Below are 19328 nucleotides of genomic sequence, written 5' to 3'. Positions count from 1 at the left end.
CCCTTGTAAATTCTAATTGATGTCAATCAGTTAAAGGGAACTGGGGTATTACTTTTTTGGTGGCTAACAGTAGAGAGAAACATACTTGGAATGGGATCTTGAGCTCATTAGAGAAGGAACACCCTGACCTCTCAGGAGTATTTCCAGATCCTTGAGGGGGTAATATAGTTAGTCTGACTCTGAGATAGTAAGGCCAGAGAAATATTTGCTAAAATACAAAGTCTCAGAGAGCTTAAATAATTTGTTTAATATCACATACCTATTCTGCCTGTTGGTTGACTCACTGACAAACGAAGCTTAGAATTCCCAAGTCCAATGCTTTTGTAACTATACCACATTATCCAAGAGGAATAAAGATAATATATTTGGGGAAACTCCAGCAAGTCAAACTTAAAGATAAAAATATCATGGCGGTTCTCCTCTGGTTAGAAAACATGAGGAAGCCAAAGACTGGTTCGCTGGCTTATACTGTAGAAGAGAAGCAAAACTGTCCTATCTAGTCCAAGTGAATTGAGTTCTGCTATCAAAATGGAGATGTCCTTTTAGTTTAGAAAGCGTGTCCTGTAATCCCTTTCTTGGTCAGCCTGGCTCTGTCTGAGCTCTTCAGTTTTAATGTGAGTAGATGCAATGGTTCATTTCCATCCCTAGGTGCTTTGGAGTTCAGCTGAGGAAGCCGTCATCACTTGAACAACTTGCCAGGTTCTGCTCAGGCAAAGTGATAAAAAGACCTTGGGCTTTCCAGTGTTTCTCAGCATTTCTTGGCAGCCAGCCCTTGTCTGTTCTTTCCTCCTCTAAATCAAAAGATGGGACTTGAGTGAGGAGGGAGGTAAAATCTTGGACTGGCAGAGAACAAGAGCTTTTTTTTAAAAATTATTTTTTAAAATATCATAATCTTCTCTATTTAGCATGAAGAAGAACAGAGACCAGAAAGAAGGAAATGATTTATCGATGGCTCTCCTCCATCCCATTGGCAGTCTGAGTTGCCTAGTTTTTTCCAATATCTTTGGTCATTAGAACCAGTTGTAAATGTCACTTGCCTGAGCTCCTCCATTTTTCTGAAATGGGGCCAGTTGCTTTGTTCATAACAGCTGAAAAACACAGTAGTATTGATGGAGTTAGGAAGAGCCCAAGAACCTGACTGACGGGTTGTTCCTCTGGGCAGCAGTAACAGAAGGGAGGAGAAGCCAGCAACACAGCTTCATTATTGCATCATCTACTTTCATAGGAACACGAGATGTAACTATAAAGTAATGAGATCAATTATTATTTGAAAGAAATCTATCAGACTTTGAGAGGCCACTGATTGAGTTGTAACCTTGGGATCAGAAAGACCTGCAGTCAAATCTTACCTCCAACCTACTAGCTGTGTGGATATGGGCAAATCACTTAACCTTTTAATGTCCTCCAGGAACACATGGAGTTGTCTATACTGATGAAATCATAGGTCCAGACTCCTTCCTCCCATTTTCCCTCCTTCTCAAAACAAACAAACAAAAAAACAAACCCCAAACCTCCAGAATGTATACATTGGAATGATTATTGTCATCTTCAAAGAGACTATTATTCTCTTTTCCTAAAGATCCTATGGTGGCAAATTCTTCACTCAATGTAGTGCCCCGGATGTCATCATTCCCTTCTGCTTCCACAAGTTATATATTGTAATAGCAATAGTTCACATTTATTGACTGCCACCAAAGATTTACAAAAATGACTCTGTTAAGGAAACCAAGCCTTAGAGAGGTAGCTGTCACTTGCCCAGAGACTCATGGATAGCAATCGTCAGAGCTGGGTTTAACCCAGGTCTCCCCTGATTCCAATTATTTTATTTTATTATTATTTTTTTTTACTATGGCTCTGCCTTTACTGGCCTATACTGTTGTTGTTCAGTTGTTTTAAATTTTGAGCAATTCTTTGAGACCCCATTTGGGGTTTTCTTGGCAAAGACACTGGAATGGTTTGCCATTTCCTTCTCCAGCTCATTTTACAGATAAGGAAACTGAGGCAAAGAGGGTTAAGAGACTTGTCTTCCAATGTCACACAGCTACTAAGTATCTGAGGCCATATTTGAACTCAGGAAGATGAGTCTGTACCACACTGCTCTATCCACTGTGTCACCTACCTGCCCAAACTACCCATGCTAACACTATACAAATATCTGTCTCATTACTTTATAATGAAGCATCTTTTTAAACATTAAGCAAACAACCCTCCCCCCCCCCTCCCAACAGAAATAGTATTACTCATCTGGATCATTTGTTTAATCAAGCATAGAACTTTGGACTGTTTCCAAAAAAATCTGCTCTGAAAAGATGGAGATTTGTCACTAAGATATAGAGTCAGGAAAAAACAAACAAACCTGGATTCAGATCCTGGCTCTTATTTTCATTTTTTACTAGTTTTGTGCTCTTAAGTACCTTAACCTAACCCTCAATTTCCTCATGTGGAAAATGGGAATATTTCTCCTTAAACTACCTCCTTGACAGAAATATGGTAAGGAAAGCACGGCATGGATGTTAGAGAGTTGACCTAGGAGTCAAGATTATCTGGGTTCCAGTCCCACCTCTACCTGAGTGATCCTGGGAAAGATACCTAACCTCTCAATACTGCAGGCAACCCTCTGACACTATAAGCCACAAAGCAGGTGCCAATTTATACTGGTAAAGAAAATTCCTTACCATGACTTCCTTATACTGATGAAATCCTAAGTCTGTTTTTTTTTAAAGTATTATATAAATGTGAATTACTATTATTTTAAGTAATGAACCTCAGTTTCAGAAAGCAATTTCCAAAGAGAAATTCCAAACATTCTTTTGAGCAATGACATCACTGGAACAAGTGATTAGACTACCAAAATAACTTTGGAGAAGATAGTATTTGTATATGAAAGGTCTGATATGTTTACTAAAAAACACACATATACAACTATTTCAATTCTTTATACTTATATCATATTAAGCTCCTCTTTTGGTTAGAGATTTTGGTTCAGAGATTCCTTTTTTTCCCCTCTCCTCTTGTGTGGTTCACTCATTTGTACCAAATAATCACTAACAATGTGATAAAAATAAGTTTACATTTATTTCTTGACAAAATTCATTATGTAAGTATAGCTAGCTAATAAATAAGGTGTAAAGAGAGCAGAAACCTCTGTGTCAGTTCACCAGACAGGAATGATGTAGGTGAAAGAGAGGAAGTGAAAAGTGGATAAATTCACCAGGACACAGTAATGGTGAGGCAGGAATAGTCAGGGAAAGAGCAAAATTCTATCCTTACTAACGTCAAAGAGCAAAACTATGTCCTTAATAAGGTCAAAGAACAAGAAAGACCAAGTCCATTTGCTTTTGATTATACTCAGTTCAGCGTAGCAGTACCCTTTGCTTGTAACTGGTTCTCTGATGAAGCCCATCTGCATCCACTAGGTCTCTTTCTTTTCCTTAAATCCCTAAGTTCCCAGTTTCCTCCTTCTTGAATTCTGCTTCCCATAATGCTTTAGTCCCTCCCTCAAGCTAGAAAAAACCACTTCCCATCAGTTCCCTTGTTGTTAAAGAGCTGTATGTATAAGAAAAGGAATGAGGCAGGAAATAACGATGCAATTTAATAGATTCTTAGAAAATTAGAGCTTGAACCTATCCTTTCACAGAATCACAGAATTTGAGAGTTGGAAGGGACTTAAGTCTTTTAGTCCAATCCATACAAAAAAGTCTCACTATAACATGTCCAACAAGTGTTTTACCCAACCTCTGCTTGAAGACCTCCAAGGAAAGGGAACCATTTAACTCTTGAGTCAGCCCATCTCGATTGATTTTTAGCTTTAAGTGTTAGGAAACTTCGTTTGTTGTTTTCTGACGTTAAGCCCAAATTGGTTTCTTTGTAATTTCCATCCTTTTTCTGAGTCCTTCCCCTCTGGGGCCAGATAGAAATCTAATTGCTCCTCCTCATGACACTCCATCATATCCTCCCTGAATCTTCTTTTCTCCTGGCTTAAAATGGCAGGTTTCTTTAATCAATACTCATATGTCATGGATTCAGGTTCCTTAACTATCCTGGTTGCCTTCTTCTGTATATTCTCCAGCTTATCAATTTTCTTCTTAAACAATGGTGCCCCAAACTGACCACAATCTTCTAGATGAGATCTGATGATGGCAGAGTCCAGTGTGGGTCCATGACCTCCCTATTCCTCCTTTTAATGCAATTCAAGATTATATTAGTTTTTTTGGGGGGGTGGTGGGGCTGCTACATCATGCAACTTACATATTGGGTTTATGATCCATTAAAACCTCCAGATCTTGTTCAGAATAATTGTTATCTAACCATGCTTCCTCCATTTTATACTTATGAAGTTGATTTTTTTTGTACCAAGTGCAAGATCCCATTTATCCCTAATGGATTTCATCTTATTAGGTTTTGCTCAATGCTTTAGCCTGTAAAGGTCATTTTGTATACTGATTCTGAATCTATCAACTAGTGTGTTATCTATCCCTCTTCAAATTAGTGAGCATGTTATCTATGCCTTTATCTAAGCCTTTGATAAATATGTAAAACATTACTGGAGCAAATATAGATACCTGGGATCCTCCTAGATCTATATTGGGCTATCTTCCCAGAGCACTCCATTTGATCTTTTTGTTGTTGTTCTTTCATTTCCTGGCCTTGAACAAATACTTCACTTGTGGATATTTGTATATATTTTATTTCCTTCCCTCCTACCCTCAAACTAGAAAACGTTGAAGGCATTGATTGTTTTGTTGTATAAATTCCTAGCACCTATGTCCCTTTTATGTGGAAGTAGATACTTAATAAATAGCAGTACTTAAAACAGTAGATACTTAATAAATATTTGTTGAACTAGATATCCTTTTGGGGGAGGGGTCTGCATAGCCCTGAATAGGTTCCCATACCTATGTAAAGTGAGCTGTGTTTAGGTTTCCTCAAAGTGGCAGTAGGACTCTATTCCTTTGTTTTTTACCCAACACTTAGTACTCATTTCTACCAAAGACCATCAAGTAAGACAAAAACACTTCTGTTCTTCCACACCTTCTGCTGGGCCCAGGCCCATAAACCTGAAATCCTTAGTGATTCCTTTAAAGTATGTCTGACCTGATGGAAGAAGGCATTGTACACAGTCCCACACAGTGGAGCCTTGTGGGGTGCTGTATGGTTTATCTCTGAATGTGTAGGAATGGGTAATCTCAGCATCCCGATGTAGTCGGTATGGGAGATGAGGATCAGGGGCAAAGGCTTCTGGAGAAATAGGAAGGGGAAGCTTCCTTGTTCCAACACATGTTCAGGTTGGGAATGGGGGAACTTCAGTGCCACAGTATAGAGACAAGTGTGGTAACTCATGTCCCAGATCTTCAGCACCTAAGACAAATAGAAAGCAGAAATTACTCCCTTGAGGAATCTCACTTCTGTTAAGTGGTTTTACCCATATATGAAAGGTCCCACAGTGAGAAAAAAATAAAAAGGAAAGAAGTTATCGATTTAGGACTCTACTTGCTAAGTAATTCTGTTTACTCATTTCTGTCATTTTTGTTTTTGGCTTATGTACTGGTTCATCTAAGTTATTTACCAATGCAAACTGGCAACCCCACTGCAATTTATAGATTTAGGGAGTTAGCTGGTGCTTTGAGAGTTTAAATAACTTGTCTAGGGTCAAAAAGTCAGTGTGTCAAAGGTACAACTTGAACCCAAGTCTTTCTGACTTTGATTCTGACTCTTTCATTGTGGTTCCATATTGTTTATTATGTAAAGAAGTTACCACCCAACCTACTGTCAATAGCAGATTCACTTTGATTTGAATGAATTAATTCCCTCTTATGGCCAATGTTTTACAGTTGTTGATAGGGGTGGGAGGAGGTAGGCTAGAGAATGGAAGGAACTTAAGTGGTACAAATAGAAATTAAACCTGTGCCACCACAATGAGAACTGATATAAATGTTTTAGAACACATAAGTTCTTTTCCTTTTTCCTTTTTAATCATCTTTGGAAATAGACCTAGTGGTATTGCTGGGTCAAAGGATATAGGTAGTTTAATAACTCATTAGATATAATTGCATATTGCTCTTCAAAATGGTTGAATCATTTTGCAATTCCACAAACAATGAAATAGTGTCCTAATTTTTTCCACATATTCTTCAACATTTGTCACTTTCCCTTTCTATCATTTTAAGTTGTGGTATATGCTCGAGATGGAATATTAGAGTGCTATAAGAAATAATGAGCTCAATGATTTTTATAAAAACATGGAAAGCCTTGCAAGAAATAACGAACAGCAAAATGAACAGAATAAAGTGAACATCATATATAGTATAGCAAAATTGTTTTAGGAATGACTTTGAGGGAATAAGTTACTTTGTTTATTATAAATACTCAAACTAAAAAGGACATATGAAGAAAGACACTATCTACATCCAGAGAAAGAACTGATAAATGGAAGTATATATAGAATAACTTTACATACACACATACACACCTATTTGTGTTCAATGGTAGCCATTTCTAGGGTGGAGAGAGGGAAGAAAAAAATTTACATGATAATTTTTCTTGTATATTTAAAGGGAATGGGCAAGTCATGCATAATAAATTTGCAGTTTCATGTATAATCATCCTTTTTATTGTCCTATGTTATGGAAATACTTGTGGGAAAATATGGGCCCCTCTCAAAAGCTGATTAAAGTTGTCTGGGGAACAATTAATTTTGGGCTCCTTTCCTCCCCCCCCTCCCCAGCAATCAGGATCACATGATGAGAGAGATCCAGGGCTGGTCACATGGGGGAGGAGTTTAGAGGGCTGTCCCTTTGACTATACTGCATTCCAATTGGCTAGTGTTTGGCACCAGGGTCTTGTTGAGCAAATTGTAACTGAAGAAGAAGGGAGGGGCCAGCCGGATTGAGATAAAAGGGCTCCCAAGTCCCATACTCCCTGCTATTTCCATTAGGGAGCTGGCCCTTGCACAAAATAGCTGGATGGTAATAAAATTGGACAGGTGAGTTAGTAGACTTGGATTATATTTTCAGCTGAGCAACCAACCATATGGCTTAGACAAATCATTTCATCTCTCTGATACTGTTTTCTCCTCCAGAAAATGAGGGATATAGATGATCTCTAAGGTCCCTTTCTAGCTCTAACATTCTGTGTTGTATCGTTCTATGTAACTGTGAGCTGCCAAGTCTTTGGTGGGGTGGGGGTAAATTTGTCCTTGCTAAGAACCTGGCTGAATCTTTTTTCTCTTTTATCCCATTCATTCCTGATCACTATTCAACTTTGGAGCAACCAATGCAAAGTCAACTCACTGCATCTTTGGAGTAGCTGAATATCTGTCCATTTTGTTCTTGGATGGCCAGTCCCAGGATGGGCAAAGAGTGTCCCCGGAGCATGGCTGTTGGGAGGCTTGGGACAAATCGATTCCACACCCGGACACAACAGTCAACCCCACCACTGACCAAGAGATTCAGAGACTTGGAAAAATCAAAGCATTTTATTCCCTGGAGAGTAAGCAAAAGAGAAACTAGTTTGTAAAGATGAAAAAAAAAAAAAAGCTGGAACAGCAGAGTCACAGGTACTTTGAGGCTACTATGGGAAGAAAGATAAAAGGTTCTCACCCTCTTAATCTTCCACGTGTATGCTTTTCTCTTTTGGTCCATGTCCATGATTACCAATGAGGCCTGAGAGTTCCCTGAGGAGGTAATGCAGAGGTCTTCCGGGACATATTGGATTTGGGAAATGGAGTCTTGGTGAATGCGACGGATATAATTATAACTTAAAAATTGACAGTGATTTCCAATATCCTGGTGGGAAATAGTAATAGATACAATGTATAAATCTAGTCCTTCTTACATGGCATCCAAAAGCTAAAAATGCATTAAGGTTTCTACAAGAGTAGCAGTTAGAACTTGATATATTCTGCACTATGGATATTCAAAGCCAATCTTGCAAAGAAAACACATGTACACACACACAATTTATATATATATACATATATATATATATATATATATTGCTGAGGCAATTGGAGTTAAGTGACTTCTCCAGGGTCACTTCTAGTGTCAACTGTCTGAGGCTGGATTGGAACTCAGGCCCTCCTGAATCCAGGGCTGGTGCTCTATCCATTGTGCCACTTAGCTACCCCAAGTAATTTCTTTTGTGCTTCCATTTCCTCATCTATAAAAGAAGATTATAATGCTTATACTGAGAGACAGTGTGATATATTAGATAGAAGATTACTAGCCTGGGAGTCAGGGACCCTTAAACTGTGAGACCATGTGCAAGTCACTTAACATTTCAGTGCCTTATCCAAGATTTCAAGATTCTATATTACAGACAGTTGCTGTCTTGCATTGGGGAAAAGAGTTTCCACATTGGGAACTGTCTATCTACATCAATCACTTGTACTACTTGCCTTACATGACTGCTCTGAAGGAAGCAATCTGTAAACCTTTGAGACCTATAGAAATGTGAGTTGAATTTTATATGGTCATTGCAACAATTTAATAGGGCAAACATTAAGTGCTTAATGTGTGCAGAGCACTGTGATGGTCATTATGGGTTTGCATTGTTTCCCCATGTTATTATTCAACCACTCCTGATTAGACCTCTGTGCAGTCTTTTTGTGTATCGAGATGGCAGGAAGAAACTCATGCTGTTATCTTCAACCAGCCTTCCCAGCAGAGAGCATTAAACGAGTACAGTCTCTGTGGATGGGTTGTGGACAGAGTCAATTGTGCAGCTTCCTCTCAACTGCGCATTTGAAAATCACGAGCCAGTGGTTCTGCACTCGATTTCAGGGTCATAGCTAATGCTATTTCCTGTAGAGTTTTATATTGGGCAATTTCTCATTGTTATGTTTATAATGGGATTTAACTTTAGTGACTCCAGCATCATCAAATTAAAGGCCTTATCCTCCTCCATCTCCTTTCAAAGTCTCCCCAAGGGCTAGATGGTTTCCCTCCTCCGTCTCCCTCTGTCCTGTGCCCTGACCTTGCATGTTTTATTCGAGGCTGATCTTTATTTCTATAATGACACATGCAGCTATAATCTCCCACCTGCAAGTAGATGCCAGAGAACCCAGACTGCTCAAATAAGGACTTTTCATATAAGCTTTTGTTGGGATGCAGGAACCTGAGCACACTAACTCCTCCATGGTCATCACCCCACAGTAATACAGAACAGCTCTCTTCAGACTAGCAGGGAGAGAAAAGAGACCAGGGTTAGAAACCACAGGATCAAAGGGCTGGAAGAAGGAGGGGAGGGACTTGGAGGAATAACAGGCCATCTCTCTTACTCTGGGGCAGGATTGCACATAAACTTCCAGACAGATAATTAACTTATATTCCTCTTTAAACCATCTCCAAAGAGACTCCTAAACCTACCATGGTATTTGAACTTCAAGTGGTATTCAGAAATAATTTCTTCTAAATGCAGACATCATGAAACTGATGGTGGCAGGGGTTTCTGAATGCTTAGATCACATAAGAAAGGTCAGCAGTCATCATGGGCAGACAAAATGTCTGGTCTATTTAATCCATGCTGCTAAAAAGGACATGCAGCTGAGAGGCATCATTATAGTGTTAGACTTGGAATCAGGAAGACCTGGTTTCAAATTCTGCTCATGACACTTATCAGCTGTGTGACTATGGGTAAGTGAGTTTATAGAATGGTAATTTGGACCTAGAAGGGGCCTCATAGATCATGTAATCCAATGTTCTTACCCTATAAATGAGGAAACCAAGGGACTGAGAGGTTAAGTAATTTACCCAAAGTGACACAGGTAGTAAGGAGCAGAAATTACTCTAGATTTGGAATAAAAGGACCTGGGTTTAAATACTGGCTCTGTCATTTACTAGCTATGTGACCTTGGGCAAGTCAATTCAGAGGTAGCAGGTTGTGGTGAATAAAGTGCTGTAGTTGCAATCAGGAAGACATGGAATCAAGCATCTCATCAGAGACTTATTAGCTGTGTGACCCCAGCCAAGTAACTTAATCTCTCTTGGCCTCAGTTGGCTCATCTACAAAATAAGGATAATGATATCACCCACCTCACAGTATTGTTGTGAGGATCAAATAAGATAAAGTATGTTTAGAACTTTGTGAACTTTAAACTTTTAAGTACCATGTAAGTACAGGGTGGGCCAAAAGTCACAATCTTTTAAGAACTTTTTGAAAATTATTTTTTCTTTATTTTTCACCATTTATGAGATTTGATTGTATACAAATGATATAAATTCATTTTCTATATACATTGTATGATGCTATGTTATTGTAAATTGTGAAAAAATGGGTAGTTGTCTCCTCTCAATGAGGATATAACAGTCAATCATACTCCTCCTGACCTGTTTTTAGGACAAGGGTCTCAGATCCCCTCCTCCCCCTCTGGCTAACAAAATCACATGGTTCAAGGAGCCCTGGTCTCAATAAGGTCCGCTCTGGAGTTGTGTCCATATAAGGAAGAATAAGGTTCACTCCTGAGTTATGCCCATATTAGGAAGAACTGATTAGGGATGGTAATACTGCATTCTGATTAGCTAGTTTTTGCTTGTAGATTGTAACCTTTGAGTAATCAGACCAATGATGAAAAAGGGGAGGGCCCATTTGCCTTAGGGACTAGGGTTTAAAACAGGGCCTTTGAGCCCCCTTTCTTTTCACCCATTAGCTGCACACTAGGGTGCCTCCTTCTCATGAGAAGGAAATAAAAGAGCCTTTGTCACATTGCTGCTGCGTTCCAGAGAATTATTGAGAAGAGGATTGTTTTCCCTCACATAAATTAAAAACAAAAAATAAAGGAGTTATTAAATATTGAAACCCCTTTGTGACTTTTGGTCCACCCTGTAGATTGCATTATTATTACTAGTAATATGATTAATTCTTGTTCTTGTTCTCATCTTTTATTTGACATCAATGTAATTCAGGTAGAAATTGTCCTAGGAAAAGTCGTTATCCTGCTATTGTTCTTAGAGGTTTAATGTTTGGGGCAGGGATAAAATGATTGCATTTTGTGATTGAAAAAGAATATTTTGACCCCAGGATCAAAAGACTTGGCCCTCCTTTGCACTTGCTGAATTACCTTGGGCCAATCTCTTAACCCATTCAGTGCCCTCAGGCAATTCTTTGAGAGTCTAAGTTTCAAAGAAGGTGCTGATTTGCATTGATAGAGGAAGTTCCTCACTGGAGCAAGCTAATGAGAGAGAAAGAGACAGAGAGAGAGACAGAGAGAGAAGCATAAGGAATATGGAATCTGCCTCATTTTGTTCCCACATAGTTTTCATTTATTCTTGTTCTCTATATTTTGAGAGTTCTTCAGTCCACATAGATTAGAAGTCTCTGCCCTGTCCCTCACACTTTCCCAATGTCACAGAAAAAGTAGAAGGGGGCCACACAGAACTAAGGCCCACTTTGTATCGTTCTTTGTTTTAGGGACTGCTGTGGCCAAAATATTCATCTCCAAATCATCATACTACTGCTAATGAGCCTGTCCAATTTAGCTAACAGACCTGGTCTGTGCCTAGAGTTATTCTCAAAACTTTCCAGCATGGTAGTACCTGCCAGACCTTATGTGCCACTAGCATAGCTTTTGAGACCCTCTGGTCAGCTCCACAGCATATGAAGTGCTAGAGCAGGATTTTGCAGAAGGGTGAGATGGTCCTAAGATTCATACACTTTTTAGGTCCTCTATAAATTAAAGCAATTTGATTATTCGTACTCTAAATGTGGAATCTTTGTTTAGTAACCAATAAGTAGACATATTTCTGGAGAAGCTGACTCATAATAATCTTGAGATTCTTGTAATAAATAAAAGGAGAAGGAAGAAGGGAGTAGCAGCTAAATGGATGGATGACTCACAGGTACTTCTTGGAGGGGCAAAGAAAGAAATTGGCAGAATAGATTTTTATCATGCTCCCAGAGGCTATGAGAAACATTTTTCAATGGGAAAAGAAATAAACTAAATGCATTTAAAAACAACTGCCCTCCAGGTGAAATGTCTGCATTAGGCTCAGACCCAATAACTCATACTTTATTGGTCTATAAGGCAGGCCAACTCAGGAACATAAGTTAAGAACTTGGTTTCAATATTCTCATTCAATATTCTCCCAAAGAAAATCCAGGAGTTTGAGTAATAAAATTCATGTTTGGATTAAAATTATCCCAGTGTTGTATGTCTGCAGTGGAAGGTGCAGTAGGATTAGTTAGATCAGAGCTAAAGAAAGTGAATGCACTGAGATGTCCTGCAGCTCCAGTGCCAGCTTCGAGCAGCACATTACCATCTTCTCTCCAGAGGGTCGCCTGAACCAAGTAGAATATGCTTTTAAAGCTATTAACCAGGGTGGCCTTACATCAGTAACTGTTGGAGGGAAAGACTGTGCAGTAATTGTTACACAGAAGAAAGTACCAGATAAGTTATTGGATTCAAGCACAGTGACTCATTTATTCAGAATAACTGAAAACACTGGCTGTGTGATGACAGGAATGACAGCTGTAGGTCCCAGGTGCAAAGAGTTCCCTATGAGGCTGCAAATTGGAAATACAAGTATGGCTATGAGATTCCCGTGGATATGTTGTGTAAAAGGATTGCAGATATTTCTCAGGTCTACACACAGAATGCTGAAATGAGGCCCCTTGGCTGTTGTATGATGTTGATTAACATGGATGAAGAACAGGGCCCTCAAGTATACAAATGAGATCCTGCAGGCTACTACTGTGGATTTAAGGCCACTGCAGCTGGAGTCAAACAAACTGAATCAACCAGTTTTCTTGAAAAGAAAGTGAAGGAAAAAATTGACTGGACATTTGAACAGACAGTAGAAACAGCAATAACATGCCTGTCTACTGTTTTATCCATTGATTTCAAACCTTCAGAGTTGGAAGTTGAAGTAGTTACAGTTGAAAACCCTAAATTCAGGATTCTCACAGAATCAGAGATTGAGACACACCTTGTAACTCTAGCTGAGAGGGATTAATACTGTAATTAGTCTCCCTAATCAACAATGTGCTGACCAGGATATTTGGTAAAAACCAACACATTCATCAATGGCTCTAGATTGAAAGAAGAACCATATTCCCAGTGAAGTGGACTTGGCTCTGTATAAATAAAACAGAGGTTTTAGAAAAGAAAATTATTCCCTCAGATGCTTCTACCAAGAGATAGCAGGCATCTCCCAAGGTCATTCTAATTATGGCTAAACTCAGAGGATCAATAGCCCATCTTTTGGGGAACTCAGGACCTAAGACCTCTACCTACTTTGCTTATTAATGACTTGATCATTGGCAGTGACCTTCACTACTGTCCTGGTTTCTACTCTGGTTGTTTTACTATTGCATGTCCTCTTTAGGGTTATGATTGTTCAAAGAAATTTGTATCCCATTCTGAGCAAAGGAAACACAGGATTCCAATCTAAATCTCATTAATCAGAGATTCAAAGAACCTATCAGGCAGAGGTCCACTTGAGACCTTCTGTTTTAGTCCTGAAATTTTTTTTTCCCAGAAGATAACCCTGAAAGCTTCAGATAAATTTTGAAGTAAATATTTTCACATTAAAACACAGATACCACCATATAAGATCATGTAACATGGTTCCATTCTAATCCAGTTTCTATAGTATGTATTTCTTATACTTACTTCTGTGTTGTACCAGTAGAACACTGAAGTTGGAATGTAGTTCAGGGCTGTAGAAAAGAAGTTTATAAGTTTATGTGTTTATACATACACACGTGTACATATACATATTACATATATGTATATATTTGCGATTATACACCTATGTATATATGGATTAAAGTTAAAAGTCAAAAGCAAATTACCTCTTTACATAGATAACATTGTCCATGGAGGGGAAAAGTGGTATAGGGTGAAAGTTACCATGCTGGACAAGAGGTCTAAAGGTCTAATATTGGGCAACTGGATAGCTTTGACTAATAAAAGTCATAGGATGGTCACCATAGTCAACCCCTCATTTTATAGATGGGGAAACTGAGACTCAGAGGTACAGTGACTTACCCAAGGCCACAGAGCAAATTAGGAATTAGCATCAGAGCCAAGACTAGAACTCATTTCTTGACTTTTAGTCTAATTTTTTTCCCATAACATCAAGCCTAGATTACATTTTCTTATTTATAAACTAGATGATCATTCAGTAAATTACTCTTTCAATGTGTCCTCATGTTCTTCTCATTGGAGTGTAAGCCCTAATTTCTAATAAATTAGAAAGACTTTCAGATATTAACTTGGCAAGAGTAATCAAAGGACTGACTTTGTTAAGAGAATCTTGCATTCAGGTTGGCTGATGGAAAATCTATTTCCCAGCTACAGTTCCTCTTGAATGATTATTACATGCTAACACTGATTAATGATATGAATAAGCAAACACATGCTTAATGTGATTGACTCCCTTAAGCTTTAACTGCTGCGATTGACTTTAATAAAATACAATAGTGGAAGGAAGAAGGTAGGGTTTCTTGGAGGGTGGGGGCACCACAAACTACAAGAGTCTAATTGGATAAATCCATATATATCATGCCCCTAGAGAAGTGTTGCCCCCAATAAAAGAGATGGGGCTAAGAAAATCGGGCTAGCTAATGCTCTGAGAGCCAGAGGAACTTTACATTTTTCTGAAGCACCTTTTAATGGTGGGAGGAGTATAAAGTCAATGATCTGAGAATGGAATTACCAGGTCCTTGTATTGAATAGGCTTGGGTAACTGGGCAGCACCATCTCCTATTGGTTCAAGCTACAAATGCTCTGTCTTGAAGAAGGTGCTTAACTTGAATGGATCCATGATCTAAGTGTTGTGGGTCCTTTCCTCACTGAAGCAGATTATATCCTATCTATAGCCTTCTCATTCTGTACATATTGCCGAGGTACTAGATGGATCCTTGGTAACTATCATTCTCAGAGAGGTTCATTCAACCCTCTTGAATGGGAACTAGGAAGAGTCTATTCTGGGACAATTATAGAACAACAGACAGTCCCCTAGGGAATAGGGCAAGCCAAACTTTGTACTAGTACCAAGATATGGATATGACACCTTTGTAATGATGGAGGTAGAGAGGATGACAACTCAGGATCCCATCAGTGTTTAAAACAAATAAAGTAACAAGCAAATAGTTTGTTGCTGAGTTATGTCCAGCTCTTCATGACCCCATTTGGGGGTCTGTTGTCAAAGATACTGGAATGGTTTGTCATTTCCTTCTCCAGCTCACTTTGCAGGTGAGGAAATTGAGGCAAAAATGGTTAAGTGACTTGCCCAGGGTCACAAAGCTAGTAAGTATATAAGGCTGAATTTGAATTCAGGTCTTACTGACTCCTGGCACAGGGCTCTATCCACTGTGCCACTGAGCTGCCCAAATACATGATACCTACCATGTATAAAGTGCTTTAAAGTTTGCAAAGGACTTTACAAATATTTTCTTATTTTAACCTCACAAGAATCCTAGGGGTTAGGTGTTATAATTATCCCCATTTTACAGATGAGGAAACTGAAGCAGACAGAGGTTACTTGACTTGCCCAGGGGCACATAGCTAAAAAAAAAAAGTGGAAAGATAATCAGACAATAAATAAAAACAACAATTTGTCAGGTCATCTTCAAGGAGAATGGTATTATTTTCAATTTGTCTATAATAAAATCATTCTTTGGATTATGTGGCCAACAATTATTTATCAGAAAACTTGGCTTTGTATTCCAGCTCTCTCTCCCACTAGCCATGTGACTACACTCAAGTAAGTCCTTTGCGCCTCAGTTTTCTTATTTCTAAAATGGGACGAATAAAGATTCAGAGTGAGAAGATTTAGGCTGAATTGTTTCCATCACTTCCTCCCTGTGTGAATATGAGCAAGTTATTTGAACTCTCTAGGCTTCTTTTTTTCTTCTTTAAACTGAACTGTAACTAGGTGACCTCTAAGGTTATTTCTCACTTCGAAATCCCATAAGCCTACACATATTTATGTTATCTACCTCCCAAGACTATTGCACTATGAGTTGTAAAGCATTAAATAAACATTATAAATGTAGACTGTTCAGGGTGGTAAATCCTACCAAATAGATGGAAATCTTCAAAGATGGGGCCCAGAGACACCTCAAAAAAGTATATTTTTCTGCTGGTTGTAGCAACTGCAATTTTATGAACGTTAGGCATGTAGACAGCATCTGTTGTCCAAACTTTCACCTTCTTCTTTCCTGTTGGAGCCTCAACAGCATCTGCTGACATCTGTTAGGAAACAAGGCTGGGAGACAGAGAACTCAAAAGTGGGGCTCTGGTGCCACCCTGAGCTGCTCAGAAGCAATTCCAGGTCCAGGGTCTATCCTCCAGTGCAATTTATACAGAACCACAGCATGTCAGTGGTTCTGACTGAACTCATGGGCTTGTTAGTCCAATCTAAGTCTTGCCAAGAATCCCCTTGAACCCTTTATGAGCATCCCTGAGAAGAAGCCATCCAGCCTCCCTTCGAAGACCTCTCTGGTGATACCTCCTGAGGAGTCCTATCTCACATTTGGATGGCTTAAATTGTTGGGAAGCATTTCCTTACATCAAGTGGAAAAATACCATTTAGAACAAAATTCCTTTTCCCTTCACCCGCAGGAAAATCACAAACATGGGGGTAAAAAAAAGGTATCTTTAGAAAGTAGGTCTTGTGTTGTGTATCTTTAAGAAGTAATAACTCTTTATGTAACAGACACACCAGAATTTTGATATAATATGGCTCATTATTATGTAGGTTCACCTACATCAGGGGTCAAATCATGGCCTTTGAAACAAAGAAATTAAATAGAGAAAAAAAACCCCTGATGTAGACTTGTTAGCTTCTAACAATAGTTTTAGTCTTTAGTTTTAGCCAGCCAGGTGGTACAATGGACAGAGCAGTAAGCCTGAAGTTAGGGATCCCTGAATTCAAATGTGGCCTCAGATACTTACTTACTAGGTATGTGACCTTGGGTAAGTCACTTAATTTCAGTTTGCTTCACTTAAGTTTCTTTAACTGTTAAAATAGTGTAACACCTCCCTCACAAGGTTGTTGTAAGAATCAAAATTACTGAACATAGTAGTAGGTACTTACTAAATGCTCATTCCCTCCCCTTATGCCTCAATGCTGTTTAAAATGTTGTTAGTATTAAAGTTTCACACCAAATGAACTGCTTTCACAGTGTGTGTGAATTTGTGCTGTTTGTGTGTGTTTGTGCTCTCAGTGTAAGTACAGTTAGCAAAGGTAGAAGGGATAGTTATTAAACCCTTTCCTTGTCAGTTGGATGTTACTGTTGGCCTCTGAAAGCTGACTCTTTTAAGTTCCTATTTCTATCCACACTGTTACTAGGATCAGGCATCAGAAATGCCCTCTTGGAACATATACCCTGGATGATTTTATATACCCCTGTTACTCTCCCATTGGGATTATCACCTCATATGTCTTCTGGAGCTGCAGGTTATTGTCCCAGAAACTGAGAATTCCTCCTTTGCTGACAGTCACAAATGAGTGTGAAGTAGAAGGAGAAAAGATGGTTAAGATCCGAGTGGTTGGCTCTTGCTGAGAAAAAGGGAAGAAAAGATCATACTTAGATAGGGTCCCATGTTTTCTTTGGAGCTAATCTATAGGTTGGTCCTTTCATATAGTGAGGGGTGTTTACAACTACTTTTAAGGTTACTTCTGGATATATTTTCTTACTTAAAATTTATTTGAAAAGGTTAAATCGAATATAATTATATTTAGTTAGTTACTATTATGTAGTATTTGAGAAGCATCGAGGCATCAGGGTCAAAATGCTGTTCTTGAGTCAAGAAGGCCTGGCTTCAAGTCCCCGCCTCTGATACCTATTGGCTTTGTGACCTTGGGCATCACTTAATCTTTCAGTGCCCTCAGCAATTTGTGAAAGCTTGAAATTGCAGACTATGTCCCCATTGACAGGGGTGGAGAGTTTCCTTAAGGTGAGTTCATCATTCCAATGATCACATATGGTTTAAAATAATGCCTAGTTATTTTACACCATATATTTTAGGTAATTTTTCTTTTTTAAAATGGTGTGTTAAGAGAGGCAGTGTAGTGAAAGGTAGAGGGGTGCTGCTAGGTGTTTCACCAGTCCTGAAGTCAGGAAGATCTGAGTTAAAAATCTGGCCTCGCAGAGGCAGCTAGGTGATGCAGTGGATAAAGCATTGGCCCTGGATTCAGAAGGACCTGAGTTCAAATCTGGCCTCAGACACTTGACACTTACTAGCTGTGTGACCCTGGGCAAGTCACTTAACGGGCATTGCCCCGCAAAACCAAGCCAAAAAAAAAACCCAAAACCCCAAAACCAAAACCAAACTAAACAAAAACAACAACAACAACAACAAAAATCTGGCCTTGAACACTTACCAGCTGTGTGGCTGGGGCAAGTCACTTGACCATGATTGCCCAAAAAAAAAGAAAAAAGAAAAAAAAAAGAAAGCAAAAGAGAAAAGAAAAAAAAGAAAGGGTAGAAGACTGGTCTTGAAGTCATAAAGACCTGGTTAAAGTCCTGCCCCAACATATACTAGCTGTGTAACCATGGAAGAGTCAGTCATTTAACCTCTCAAGCAACTCTCTAAGATGATGAATTACAAATGTGTGGCCAGTCTTGGTCTGCAGAGAGTTTCCATGCAAGGAAGTTCCCTATATCATTGAAAATCCACAATTCTGCATTGAAATGTGATGTTGTCAATGAAGGTGAAGCTGAGCTACATCATTAAAGTCTGTTCTATGACTAGGTTGCCATAATTGTGAGTTTTCTAAAAGATACCAAAAATGATTTCCCAAGGATAATGCTCCAGAGGCCATTTCCAATCAAAGGAGCTATCACTGAGGGAGTTCTGATATTTGGATTATGGCTACATAAACTTACGGATCCTTTATAACATTTCTGCCAATTACACTTTTTCTACAAATCTATTGGGTGGCTTGGTTGTACAATGGATAAATTGCCAATCCTAGAGTCAGGAGGACCCAAGTTCACAACTGGTCTCAGACACTAATTAGCAATGTGATCCTGGGCAGGTCATTTAACCCTTTTTGCCTCATTTTCCTCATCTATAAAATGAGCTAGAAAAGGAAATAGCAAACCATTCCAGTATCTTTGCCAAGCCAAGAAATCACCAAATAGTGTCACAAAGAGTTGGACATGACTGAAATGATTCAACAACAACACCAGCAACATCAAATCTATTAAATAATGAGCACAAAGATGAGCCTGCCATTAGTTACCATTACAAATTAAGAATAAGATATAGGGGCAGCTAGATGGAACAGTAGATAGAGCACTGGCCCTGGAGTCAGGAGTACCTGAGTTCAAATCTGGCCTCAGACACTTAACACTTACTAGCTGTGTGACCCTGGGCA

General features: G+C 39.0%; 1 protein-coding gene and 1 pseudogene across 1 annotated transcript in view; one reads left to right on the top strand and one right to left on the bottom strand.

The window, feature by feature from the left end:
• LOC122754857 (WD repeat-containing protein 49-like) overlaps positions 1-19328 on the bottom strand; it is an 82355-nt gene that overhangs the window by 41564 nt on the left and 21463 nt on the right. The window contains exons 4-10 of the mRNA XM_044003304.1: positions 17379-17504; positions 16021-16192; positions 13607-13653; positions 9039-9176; positions 7599-7784; positions 7290-7481; positions 5095-5358 (exon numbers count right to left, since the gene is read on the bottom strand). Of these exons, the coding sequence (XP_043859239.1) occupies positions 5095-5358; positions 7290-7481; positions 7599-7784; positions 9039-9176; positions 13607-13653; positions 16021-16192; positions 17379-17504 (1125 nt within the window). The remainder of the gene's footprint in view (positions 1-5094; positions 5359-7289; positions 7482-7598; positions 7785-9038; positions 9177-13606; positions 13654-16020; positions 16193-17378; positions 17505-19328) is intronic.
• LOC122725720 lies at positions 12211-13103 on the top strand (annotated as a pseudogene).

The sequence above is a fragment of the Dromiciops gliroides genome, chromosome 4 (genome assembly GCF_019393635.1).
Source record: "Dromiciops gliroides isolate mDroGli1 chromosome 4, mDroGli1.pri, whole genome shotgun sequence".
In the NCBI taxonomy this organism is placed as follows: Eukaryota; Metazoa; Chordata; class Mammalia; order Microbiotheria; family Microbiotheriidae; genus Dromiciops; species Dromiciops gliroides.
Note: the sequence above shows the minus strand (reverse complement) of the source record. Positions and strands in the feature narration are given on the sequence as shown.